Source organism: Pan troglodytes, chromosome 1 (assembly GCF_028858775.2).
Source record: "Pan troglodytes isolate AG18354 chromosome 1, NHGRI_mPanTro3-v2.0_pri, whole genome shotgun sequence".
NCBI lineage: Eukaryota > Metazoa > Chordata > Mammalia > Primates > Hominidae > Pan > Pan troglodytes.
Genome location: NC_072398.2, coordinates 97,289,914 through 97,303,634, shown reverse-complemented (window position 1 = coordinate 97,303,634; position 13,721 = coordinate 97,289,914). Strand labels below are relative to the sequence as shown.

At 44.0% G+C, this 13,721-nt stretch overlaps 1 protein-coding gene across 3 annotated transcripts in view; it reads right to left on the bottom strand.

Annotated features, from left to right (window-relative positions):
* Nucleotides 1–8,376, bottom strand: part of THEM4 (thioesterase superfamily member 4) — a 36,147-nt gene extending 27,771 nt beyond the window's left edge. The window contains exons 1-2 of one of the 3 annotated variants that reach the window (XM_063797427.1): nt 6,113–6,142; nt 5,503–5,588 (exon numbers count right to left, since the gene is read on the bottom strand). Coding sequence is in view for 1 of the 3 variants with exons in the window: in XM_513806.6 (XP_513806.2) it covers nt 7,857–7,955 (99 nt within the window). In the remaining 2 variants the exon portion in view is untranslated. Of the gene's footprint in view, nt 1–5,502; nt 5,589–6,112; nt 6,143–7,856 lie in introns of those variants that run through there. The other 2 variants (XM_513806.6, XM_063797432.1) reach the window with 2 other exon arrangements.
* Between the last annotated feature and the right edge of the window lie 5,345 nt (nt 8,377–13,721).

Below are 13,721 nucleotides of genomic sequence, written 5' to 3'. Positions count from 1 at the left end.
CTCAGAAACAAACAAACAAACAAAAAAACCAAAAAAACCGTGCTCCTGAATGAGCACTGGGTCAAAAACGAAATCAAGATGGAAATTAAAAAAATTCTTCAGACTGAATGACAATAATGACACAGCCTATCAAAACCTCTGGGATACAGCTAAGGCAGTGCTAAGAGGAAAGTTCATAGCCCTAAATGCCTACCTCAAAAAGTCTGAAAGAGCACAAACAGACAAAACCACAATGCGATACCACCTTACTCCTGCAAGAATTGCCATAATAAAAAAACTCAAAAAACAGTAGATGTTGCTGTGGATGCAGTGATCAAGGAACATTTCTACACTGCTGGTGGGAATGTAAACTAGTATAGCTGCTATGGAAAACAGTGTGGAAAAGAAGTCATTATTCGAAAAAGATACTTGCACATGCGTGTTTATAGCAGCATCATCCCCAATTGCAAATCATGGAACCAACCCAAATGCCCAACGCAAAATCGTGGAACCAACCCAAATTCCCAGTGACCTGGATGAGACTGGAGACTATTATTCTAAGTGAAGTAACTCAGGAATGGAAAACCAAACATTGTATGTTCTCAATTATATGGGAGAGCTAAGCTATGAGGACGCAAAGGCATAAGAATGATACAATGGACTTTGGGGACTTGGGGGGAAGAATGGGAGGGGGATGAGGGATAAAAGACTATAAATATGGTGCAGTGTATAATGCTCAGGTGATGGATGCACCAATATCTCACAAATCACTAGTGTAAAGAACTTACTCATGTAACCAAATACCACCTGTACCTGAATAACTTATGGAAAAATAAAATTAAAAAATAAAAATTAAACAAAACAGATCAAAACTAAACTCTATGGAAGCTGAGGCGTGGTGGCACACCTGTAGTCCCAGAACTTTGGGGGTGCCAAGGCGGGTGGATCACTTGAGGTCAGGAGTTTGAGACCAGCCTGGCCAACATGGTGAAACCCCATCTCTACAAAAAATACAAAAATTAGCCATGCGTGATGGTGTGTGCCTGTGGTCTCAGCTACTTGGGAGGCTGAGGAACGAGAATTGCTTGAACCGGGGAGGTGGAGGTTGCAGTGAGCCAAGACTGCACCACTGCACTCCAGTCCGGGCAACAGAGTGAGATTCTGTCTCAAAAACAAATGAACAAAAAACTCTACAGAATAAAAACGTCCTGGCTGAAAAAAAGGAAGTCCTGACTTTGGAGTATCAGAGGGTTGGGGATACATGATCAGGGTTGAAACCACTTTGCCCTTAGCCCAGGATTTGTAATCTTTTTCCATATATATATATTTTTTAATTGGTTCATCCTTCCAGAACCCAGCTCAGAAAATTTGGGAAAGAAAGAAAAGAAAAAGTTTTAAACCCACCCATCTCTCCCTCTTAATATAATTAATGGCAAATTTTCTTTCCTCCAAATTTTTAAAATATAATTTTTCCTAATATACTTGTAATCTCAGTAAAAACAAAAACAAACAAAATTTTAAAAATCCCACAATTTTGCTTTCTACGTTTACCACTTGAAATTATTTAGTGTTCACTTTCTCCGTAATATCAGTTACCACCATTTTCAATAGCAGAAAAATAGTCCATTAAACTGATATACTATATAATTAGCCATTAAGGTAGATATTTAAATTATTTCCAATCTTTTGCTGCTCTAAATGCAAATGTCCACTGCAACATTATGAATATAGCTTTTCCTCTATTTTGGATTATTTCCTTAGAATCCAGTCCTGATTATGTAGCTTTTAAAGGACATGAATCTAGAAGTAACCCAACAAGACAATTCATCACAGATTACTATGTATTGACCAAAACATGTCAACTGAGAGGCAGAATAGTATGTATAAGCTTTGGAGTTATGAATTTGAACTCATCTCATTAGCCACTGGTCTCATCTTAAACAAGTAACACTAGGATCCATCAGTTCCACTGTCCTTTTATGGACCAGTGATACAGAGCTAATTAAATACTTTTAGGAATTAGAATGACTCCCTTAACTGTGGGTTCTCCTGATTTTAACTTTTAAAGTCTGGGATTCAGTTAAATCCAAGAAACTTTTTTTGAGTCCTACTACATGCCCTGGTTCTATGTGAGGGACAGGTAAAACAGAGAGAAGACTTAGACCCTGCCTTCAAGTGTTAGCAGCCTTGGATGTGAAAAATACTACAAGAGAAGTAGATACAGGCATAGAACGGATGACTTTCAGGGAAAACTTTGAAATGATGGAGTGATTTCCTACAGATAAAAAGTTCATTAAGGAGAGAATGGGGAGGGGGACCTGCTCCAAGCGAAGGCATAGGAGATTGAAATAACCGTATCACATTGGGGAACTGCTAGGATTTCAGCCTTCATATATGTAAGGTGGAAAGAGAAGAAGAGCAGCAAGATGTGAAGAACTAGAGGGATCACACCATAGGGCTTAGATTTCAACTTCTAGGTCAGTATTTCCAAAGACCAGCATGAAAAATGATTTTAGGTGGCACAAGGACAAAAATATATGTATTTTAAAATATAACAAAATATATTCATATATTATAAAAGGACATAAGTAGAAAACTCACACGTGATTTCACCAATGTTATTACATAGGATTAAGTTAACTAAAGAAGTGGCGTCTTTAAAGAATCATGAAAGCACTTGAATGATACAGCACCTTTTTCATTTATGAGGAGGCTTAAGGAGTTCTAAGCAAGGGAGTAATATGAACATAGGTTTTAGAAAGCTCCATCTGGTGTAACGAATGAATTAAAATGGTGAAATGCAATGGTAGGGAAACCAGTTAAAAGACTGTTGCAAAGGCCCAGGTCAGATATGGTCAGAATCTGAACTAGGTACTGAGTAATGAAAAGTAAAGTTTTAAGATATTTAGGACATTGGGACTGAGGGATGTGGGGAGTTACTGACTGGGAAAGAGAAAGCAGAAGAGTCTTGAATGATTATCTAGAGCTGTGGCTTTGAAAACTAGGGTGAATAGAATGAAAAGAAAGGTTTTTCTTAGTGTGCACATGTGGATCAGGAGAGAGAAAACAGGAGTGTAACTATTAATTTTAGTTTGGCAGGGGTTGAATTTGTTACTCCAGATGGACACTATAATAATGTAGAAATAGAAATAATAAAGGTTTCAGTTCAAGGAGGTGAAAACTAAGAGATACCTGAAGTAAAGACAAAGCATAGATTATAAATGAAGTAGAAATGTTAGGGACAACGATTATATTTTGTTGTCCTGAACAGAGGAAAGGTCTTGCTTGAGCTTTGGTTACACATTTATAAAGTGGTAAGACAGCGAAGTAAAAAGAGCTCCCCAGAGAACCTCCCACCAGCCTTTGACTGGGAGAACAGGGTGGAGCCACAGAAGTTCATGCCATTGGCAGACGCAAGGAGCCTGGCCTCTTGAGTTCCTGTGTGGCAGGGTAGGAGCAGCTCCCTCTTCCTCTGCTGAGGTTTTTCTCTTTTTCCTTTTTTGCCCAATAAATTCCATTATTCTCACCCTTCTATGTGTCCACGAGACTGATCTTTCCTGATTGTGTGACAAGAACTTAGATGAATTGAGAAGAAAGTCCTTTTTTTTTTTTTTTTTTTGGGACGGAGTCTCACTCTCGCCCTAACTGTGTTTGGCGCTCAAATATGGGGCCTGAGGAAGTGAGGCAGGAAATTGAAGAAAGCAAAATAAAATTTAAAAAGTGAAAAACAAGCTTTCTATATGAGGCTGACTCATCCCAAAGGCAGTAACAGGCAAAGCCCGGACCCGGGTGTAGTCTTGATAACATTCTCAAAGAAACCAGGGCTCAAAGGATGTGCTCTGGAGACTCTTCCAGCACTCCCTCAACAAAAGGATAAGAAAAAGTAAAGTTCCCCCTCGAATCCCATCCCCCTTCCGTGTGATTATACCTTGCTCTGCAAGTTTTATGAGTTTATAGATTCCTGTTTTCTGTAACTAGTAACTTCAAGTATTCTGTTTTATCTAAACAGCACAGTGAAGGTTATAAGACATGCCTGAGTAGGCCTAGGCTGCGGCCGTCTGGGCACCATAGCGAAGATTATGAGATAAGCACTTGCAAGGCTCTTTTGAGCAAGCCTAGATAACAGCCACCTGGGCTGCATAAGCAAGGGTCATAGTGAGAGGTGACAGTGTGCTGGAAGTCTTCACAGCCCTCGCTCCCTCTCGGCGCCTCCTCTGCCTGGGCTCCCACTTTGGCGGCACTTCAGGAGCCCTTCAGCCCACTGCTGCACTGTGGGAGCCCCTTTCTGGGCTGGCCAAGGCCAGAGCCGGCTCCCTCAGCTTGCAGGAAGGTGTGGAGGGAGAGGCGCGAGCGGGAACCAGGGCTGCGCAGGGCGCTTGTGGACCAGCTGGAGTTCCGGGTGGGTGTGGGCTTGGCGGGCCCTGCACTCGGAGCAGCCAGCCGGCCCTGCCGGCCCCAGGCAATAAGGGGCTTAGCACCCGGGCCAGTGGCTGCAGAGGGTGTACTGGGTCCCCCAGCAGTGCTGGCCCACTGGCGCTGCGCTCGATTTCTCACTGGGCCTTACCGGCCTTCTGGCGGGGCAGGGCTCGGGACCTGCAGCCTGCCATGCCTGAGCCTCCCACCCCCTCCGTGGGCTCCTGCACGGCCCGAGCCTCCCTGATGAGTGCTGCCCCCTGCTCCATGGCGCCCAGTCCCATCGACCACCCAAGGGCTGAGGAGTGTGGGCAAACGGCATGGGACTGGCAGGCAGTTCCACCTGCAGCCCCAGTGCGACATCCACTGGGTGAAGCCAGCTGGGCTCCTGAGTCTAGTGGGAACTTGGAGAACCTTTATGTCTAGCTAAAGGACTGTAAATACACCAATCGGCACTCTGTATCTAGCTGAAGGTTTATAAACACACCAATCAGCACCCTATGTCTAGCTCAGGGGTTGTGAATGCACCAATCGACACTCTGTATCTAGCTACTCTGGTGGGGACTTGGAGAACCTTTGTATTGACACTCTGTATCTAGCTAATCTGGTGGGGACGTGGAGAACCTTTGTGTCTAGCTCAGGGATTGTAAATGCACCAATCAGGGCCCTGTCAAAACAGACCACTCGGCTCTACCAATCAGCAGGATGTGGGTGGGGCCAGATAAGAGAATAAAAGCAGGCTGCCCAAGCCAGCAGTGGCAACCCGCTCGGGTCCCCTTCCACACTGTGGAAGCTTTGTTCTTTCGCTCTTTGCAATAAATCTTGCGGCTGCTCACTCTTTGGGTCCACACTGCCTTTATGAGCTGTAACACTCACCGCGAAGGTCTGCAGCTTCACTCCTGAAGCCAACGAGACCACGAACCCACCGGGAGGAATGAACAACTCCAGACGTGCCACCTTAAGAGCTGTAACACTCACCACGAAGGTCCGCAATTTCACTCTTGAGCCAGCAAGACCATGAACCCACCAGAAGGAAGAAACTCTGAACACATCTGAACATCAGAAGGAACAAACGCCGGACATGCTGCCTTTAAGAACTATAACACTCACCACGAGGGTCCACGGCTTCTTTCTTGAAGTCAGTGAGACCAAGAACCCATCAATTCCGACACAGTATGTAATCCTGAATTATGCACCTGTCACAATTTGATGAATTAATTGCCTTTTTTCTGCCTCTGTATCCTTGCTTTCACGCCACTATGCTTCACACCACTGTAAGCTTGTTTCAAGCTAGCCCACCCCCTTTTAGAAGTGTGTATTAAAGTCAAGTGCTGTCTTTGTTCTGGGCCCAGTTTTTGGATGTTAGTCCGCCGGGTCTGAGTGCACTCAATAAAGTTCTCCTAGCCGGGCGTGGTGGCTCACGCCTGTAATCCCAGCACTTTGGGAGGCCGAGGCGGGTGGATCACGAGGTCAGGAGATCGAGACCATCCTGGCTAACATGGTGAAACCCCGTCTCTACTAAAAATACAAAAAATTAGCCGGGCGTCGTGGCGGGCGCCTGTAGTCCCAGCTACTCCGCAGGCTGAGGCAGGAGAATGGCATGAACCAAGGAGGCAGAGGTTGCAGTGAGCAGAGATTGCACCACTGAACTCCAGCCCGGGCGACAGAGCGAGACTCTGTCTCAAAAAAAAAATAAATAAATAAAGTTCTCCTGTCTCACCCCATGGCCTCTCCAGTCCTCCTTCATTCCTGCAACAGAAGGATGAGTGAAATGGGGACTCAAAACCTCTCACTTTCATTTCTGAGCCTTTTGGTCTTATGGCATTCCTCTTCTTTTTGGGGGGACAGCAACGGCACCTATTTTTCTTTTTACGATACTGGAGGTGGTCCACACCCACCCCAATGGTCACCAGTGCACTCACAAGACAGTAGGGTGGGGTAGCTCCCTGGCCCCACTTCTTTACTGGCTGGGGTGCATGGTGGTGTCTGCAGCATGTGTGTGTGGTGTCCAATAGCCACACAGGGCAGGAATGAGCCACAGCCACTGCCCAGGCCCCAAGGCGCCGGCATGGCTGGCTGGCGTTCCCTACCAGGTGCCTGCAGTCTCCCCCTCCCCATTCCAGGGAGTCTAGCTCTGTCCCACAGCAATTAAGCTCCTCTCTCTGGTGGAGGAACCATTTGCATAGGAATAAGAGGTTCTTCCCCCAGGCATCCTTATCTCCTCTCCAACCCATCAGCAGTATACTTTTAAAGGAGGTTTTTCTTTTCCTTTTGGAAGACGTTTTGCTCTTTTAGGAATGATGAGGATTACTGTTTATATTTTCTGTAAAGTTTTGTGAGAAAGGATTTGTGAGGTAAGTCTTAAGCTGTAGCCAATCTGTGTGTTTTGCATGTCTTTCTGTATGCTCCACAGCAAACTTCGCTGCAGCCCTCCATCTTGTTTTACGTCCTTGGGGGCGTGGCCTGTAACCCCATTGCATAGCTTCGTTTAGCCTGGCGTGGCCCAGATTCATCCTGGCTTAGGGAATGAGTCCTTTCTGGTTTGGTATCTGTGTGCCCTTTCGCTATTTGTCGATTCCCCTGCCCTCCACCAACCACCTTGGATTTTCCTTTCTCTGAGCCTTTAAGTAAAGTTTGAAAGCCAGAAATATTGGCCGCTTGGTGGAGCTAAAGTTAGATAATAAGGGTGTTAAAAGAATTTTCTTAAGGAGTGCTCAGCTTAATTAAAAGTGGATATCTAAGTTGTAATTATATTTATAAGGCCTTTATGTTTTCCTTTTCTTGGGCCTTATTTTGCTGGAAAAAGTGTTTCTTTTCGGTCGACTGAGTTATTTTTCTCCATTTTGCCTTGCCACTTTTAATGCCTGCATAAGAGGGGCGATCTCTGTTTTCCTCATGGAACCCCAGGAATTAAAAGCAGATAGATCCCTCTCCCTGTGATGAAAGATCTTATGGCAACTGGGTTTTCTTCTGCCTGTCTGTGTAGTTATATATGTGTCGTGTGTGATGTCTATAAAAAGATCTCTAATTAACTGACCTAAAGGAAGATAAGCGTTTGGATCAAATATTTTTTTAAAGGGAAGATAAAAGCTGTGGTATCTTTTAGTTCACGTCACTTTAATCTTTGAAAAATAAAAACAGCCTCAAATATTATTGGTAAAATACAGATGTTGTCAAAATATAAATAGACGGACTAAATTATGCAGTTCAGGTAGCGCCCTGCCGACCCTGTCTCCTAAAAAACAAAAAAACGGGGTCACCTTTCCATCCCTTTTCTAACGGTTTGAATCTCAGGACTGTATTCCTAGGCCCCTGTTGCTTATGCTGCCCTGTGGTGCCCAGGTGAGCTTTTATTCTGAGATTGGCTGGTTGGGGTATGGATAACAATCGAAAGCTCTGTTACCGCAGGCGTGTTTCTGACTGAGTCCTGCTCCCGCCCCATGCCCGAGGGTGCCCAGACTCACCAGCTCGGGTCGCGGCACGCTTCCCGGCAGGCGCCGGCCTACTGGCGGCCGGCACAGAGCCCACAGCGTGCGGAGGCGCGCGGCGCAGCTCCTCAGCATGGCTCCGGGCCGCGGGGCCGCGCTTGCTCTAGCCCTGGACGGCGCACTCTACCTCCGCCACAAGAGCGCGCCTGCGAGTTAACCCCTGGGGTGGACGCAGGGCGGGGCTTGGGGAGGAGGCGGTGCGCACTACTGGCGGCTGGCTGGCCCGGGTGTGAGGCCGGTGGGGTCCGGGTAGGGCATCGCTGTTGAGTCTATCTTCTGGTTCCGGCCTTTTCTTTCCGAAGACCTCCCGCTGCGGCCAAGAGCCGGGCCACTTCCGGGGCTCTCAAAGGCGAGAGGAGCGCGGCCGGAGCGGATCCCGGTTATCGCCTTGGGCCCCTCAGCCCCGGAACCCACGCGCCGACTGGAGGCTTTGCGGTCATCCTTCCCACATGACCCAGGGCGTACGCAGTGCTCCGTGTCCCCAAGTAGTTATCCCTCCCCCGGAAGACTGAAGTCCCTGGGGCGGGTAGGAGCGCACGCTAGGAGTAGTATGAATAAAGTGTTTTCTTGGAGGTCATGGACAAGTCTCTGGACAGGGTTGATAGTGCTGATTTATAGAGGGCAGTCTGGGCACAAAGAGCATTTATACGATCGAAAAGCTGCTTTCCCTGCCAACAGCCCCATACCCTCCCCAGGAGCGCGCTTACGCCTTAAAAGACTCTTTTGTTATGTAAACTGACAGTTAAATTAAACGAAGGTAATGGATACTAAAGGGGTAACAGGTATTGTAACTATTTTACTGTTATCAATGCTTTTGAGGTTACTTACCTCGCTTGTATTCGTATGGTGGGAATACTAGGCGCATACCTTCTGAGCTTCGAATTCAGTAACCTCACTGGGACCTTGAAATCGGACTGGGTTGGAGTATTCCCATTACTCAGATAATGCAAATCCGGGCCATCATAGCCCTTTATTTTTTAATGCTTACCAGTATGCCATAGCCCTAGTCCATCCTAAGGTGAAGACTCTAATGGGTTTTTTTTTGAGACAGAGTCTCGCAGAGATACTGCTATTGCACTTCAGCCTGGGCAACATACTGATGCCCCATCTCAAAAAAGCAATAAATTAAAAAGAAAACTCCAATGACCCGAATGCATTAGATATTTTGCCTTGATTCCTTTCCCATGAACAACTCCAGCAGTTTGTCAGTAGGTAAGAACACCTAGATACATTTTAAGCCTACGCTATTAACTGGGGGAAGGTGTAACATTCTGAGAGAAAGGTAATTGGGGAGAGAAGGCAATGCAGTTAGGAGGGGCCCCTTGGAATCCTAGAGCTACTGAACCGAAGATCAGGCATAAAGGATGGTTGTTGAGATTCTGTAATTCTAAGAGGTTGTATTCTGATATCTCCTAAGCACCCCCCCCCAACCTCCCACATTCCCTTTATCTCAGTTGTCTTCCTTTTTAATATATTAATAGTATTGCAGTTTCCTGGTGGCAGGGATGGGGTCAGATTGCCTTATTAATTGTAACAACGCGCACGTAGTGCTTGAATACTTACTTAGCAGCAAGAATCCAAAGTATCTTTGGTGTCTGTTGTCTTCCCATGTTGTGCGTGCAGATGGAGGCACGAGCATAACGTAAACCTCTAAAATTGAGATGACTACTGTTAATGAATAGAAAAGTTTATTCAGTTAACTTAAAATTGCATCTATTTACAATTTACAGTGTAGTCAAATCAATCAAAACCTATAGACTTCAACCCTGCTAAGATTGTCTATATGATTAATGTACCAATAGCTCACCTAACAGCTTCCTTTTGTTTTTTTGAGATGGAGTCTCACTCTGTTGCCCAGGCTGGAAGTGCAGTGGCATGATCTTGGCTCACTGCAACCTCTGCCTCCAGGGTTCAAGCGATTCTCCCTGCCTCAACCTCCCGAGTAGGTGGGATTACAGGCACGTGCCACCACATCTGGCTAATTTTTATATTTTTGGTAGAGACGGGGTTTCACCCTGTTGGCCAGGCTGGTCTTGAACTCCTGACCTCAAGTGATCTGCCTGCCTCCCAAAGTGCTGGGATTACCAGCATGAGCCACTGCACTCGGCACCTATCAGCTTCTTAAAAGACCTTAGACTTAGGGCAATTAGAGGTCAGTTACACTGAGTTTAAACTTCATTAAATTTTAACTCTAAATTTTTCAAGTAGCGGCAGTGCATTTAGTTAAGTCATCCACACTCTTGCATGGCTTACTCTGGGATATTCGTGTTGACAGCACATATAAAATGTCTGGTCAGATTTGGAAGAGGAAGGGCAGGTTACAGTCTAGAAATAGGATTGATAGGCTATGGAAGTGGAGGAGTTTGAAGCTTGTATGGTTTAGGCAAGGAACAAATGTTCAATCTTGATAGAACTAGGCTTCGAATAAGCCAATGGTATGAAACTTAATAGTCTTCTCACCATTCTTTAATTTGTAGACAGCTTTATTGAGGTGTAGTTGCCATAGGATGGGCACAGTGGCTCATACCTGTAATTCCAGCACTTTGGGAGGCTGAGTGGGTGGATCACCTGAGGTCAGGAGTTTGAGACCAGCCAGGCCAACATGGTGAAACCCCGTCTCTGCTAAAAATACAAAAATTAAGACCGGGCGCAGTGGCTCACTCCTATAATCCCAGCACTTTGTGAGGCTGCAGCGGGCAGATCACGAGGTCGGAAGATTGAGACCGTCCTGGCTAACACGGTGAAACCCTGTCTCTACTAAAAATACAAAAAATTAACCGGGCGTGGTGGCGGGCGCCTGTAGTCCCAGCTACTCGGAAGTCTGAGGCAGGAGAATGGCGTGAACGTGGGAGGCGGAGCTTGCAGTGAGCCAAGATCGCGCCACTGCACTCCAGCCTGGGCGACAGAGTAAGACTGAGTCTCAAAAAAAAAAAAAAAAAAAAGGTTAGCCAGGTGTGGTGGCGCATGCCTGTAATCCCAGCTACTTGAGAGGCTGAGGCAGGAGAATCGCTTGAACCTGTCAGGTGGAGGTTGCAGTGAGCCGAGATCGCGCCATTGTACTCCAGCCTGGGCAACAAGAACGAAACTCCATCTCAAAAAAAAAAAAAAAAAAAAAAAAAAAAAAAAAAGCCAGAGGCAGTGGCTCATGCCTGTAATCCCAACACTTTAGGAGGCTGTGGCAGGCGGATCACAAGGTCAGGAGTTCGAGACCAGCCTGACCAACATGGTGAAACCCCGTCTTTACTAAAAATACAAAAATTAGCTGGGCATGGTGGCGTGCACCTGTAATCCCAGCTACTCAGGAGGCTGAGGCAGGAGAATTGCTTGAACCCGGGAGGCGGAGGTTGCAGTGAGCCAGGATTGCACCACTGCACTCCAGCCTGGGTGACAGAATGAGACTCCGTCTCAAAAAAAAAAAAAAAAAAAAAAAAAAAAAAAAAGAGTTGACATAAACTGAACATATTTAAAGTATACAATTGGATGTTTTCATACAAGTTTACACTCATGCAAACATCACCATAATCAAGATAATGAGCCACAAAATATTACCCACAAATTTGCTCATGCCCTTTTGTAAATCCTCCCTTCTATCGTACAGTACTTTCTGTCACTGTAGATTAATTTGCATTTTCTAGAGTTTTATATAAATGGAATTATATAGTATGTACTTTTTGTGGTCTGGATTTTTTTAATTCACTATAACTATTTTGAGATTCATCCATGTTTTGCTTATGTCGAGAATTTATTTTTTAAAATTGCTGAGTAGTATTCCATTGTATGGATGTACCACAATTTTTCTATTCACCCATGGATGACCATTTGGCTTATTTCCAGTTTTTGTGAATTACAAATATAGCTGCTGTGAGTACAAGTCTTTGTATGGATGTATGCCTTCATTTCTCTTGGGTAAATATCTAAGAGTGGAATGGTTGGATCATGTGGTAGATGTATGTTTAACTGTTTAAGAAACTGCCAAACTTTTCCAAAGTAGTTGTATCATTTTACCAGCAGTGCATAAGGATTTCAGTTCCTCCATATCCTTGCCAACCTTCGGTATGGTCAATCTTTTATGTTTTAGCCATTGTAACTAGATGTGTGTAAGTATTTTATTGTGGTTTTAATTGGCATTTTCCTAATGATGAATAATGTAGGACATCTATGGGCTTATTTTTCATCTGTGTATCTTCTTCATTGAAACGTCTATTCAAATATTTTGCCCATTTAAAATAATGAGATATTTGTATTCTTATTATTGCACTTATTAATGCACCTCTGATAACATTTCACATCTAAATTTTAAGTTAAATTTCAAACCTTGCATTTATAAGAAAACTGAATGACAGCGTGATGCTAGCTGCTTTAATACTTCTTGCTGAATTTTTCTTGGATTTGTTGTCATAGGTCTCACTCTTGGAAAGGATGTATTCTTGAATTGTTATCCATGGGGCAAGGCACCAAAATGAGTCTCCGGCTGGGTGAAGGGTCCATCTTCCCTTTCAGTAGTGGAAGAAGGGTGACTGTGAAAGAGGAGGTTGAAAAGAGGAATTGCAGGCTCATTTTTAGGTAGATACAATTTATCTGCATCATTAATATTTTAATATAATGTACAGAGTTATTGTGTGGTTCTTTTTTTTAACCATCATACAATATGTCCATGTAATGTTGTATGGTTCTTGAAGTCATTTTAATCACATGGAGGAGAGGGAGATTTCTACTTGTGGGGTGTCAGGTAGATGGTATTGTCATTTACTACCTGTCATATGCTTTAGCTGCACAGGTCTCCTTTCAGCTCCTGGAGTGCCGCAGGCTCTTTCCTGCCCCAGGGCCTTCTTGTGTGTTGATGTTCTGCTTGTAATGCTCTTTCCCCCTACTCTTTCGTAGCTAACTCCTACTAAATTTTTGGTGTCAACATAATTGCCACTTTCTTAGGGAGGCCTTCCCTGAACAAAGTGCTTACTAGGTTTCAGACAGTATGCTAAGTGCTTTATATACATGATTTTATTTAATCTGAATTAGGTCTTCATTAAATTCTCTCAGAGTGCTGAAACTTTTCCTTTAAAGCAATTATTATAGTTTGTAGTTAAATATATATTTGTGTGCTACCTGTCTCTCTGAGGAGACTATAGGCTTTTTCCATGTCTCTTTGGTGTACCCATGCATTCAGTGACGTGCAGATCTTAGACACTCAAAAATAATTGTTGAATGAACTAATGAGTGGGAAACATTTGGAAGGAGGGCTGGGATCTCCTTTTCTCTCTCAACTTTTTCTCTTTAGTTATCTCATCAATTCCCATGGTTTAAATACCTTTTATTTGCTGATGAATCTTAACTTTTTATCTCTAGTTCAAAGTTCTCTTCATTTAATCATCAGGATAATCATGTGAGATTACCATTATTATCCCTATTTTACAGCTGAAACGCCTGGAGAAAATTATATATTCCCATGCCATCATCAAATGTAGGGTTTCATGGATGTTATGATATATTCCCAAGAAAGTTCTGATATATCATTGTCATTACAGAGTGCTGCAGCACCATAAGACAGGGTGAACATTAAAAAAAAAAATTAAAAAATACAGAGTGCTGGGTTGGTCTTTTTCAACATTGCCTTTGTTGAATTCAGAGTTAAGGGCATCTGTAGGATTTGTTATGTAAAGACACCTGGATTGACAGACCAACCAAGCTGTTACATGAAAATTCTGGTAATGAGTGAGGTGGGATGAACTGGATAAGCAGCAATCTTTACAGAATTCTAACTTAAGAAAGCTTATTTTTGCCTTGGTATACTGCGAATAATAAAAAAGTATCATTTATAAATACTTACAAATGCTTAATATAGAT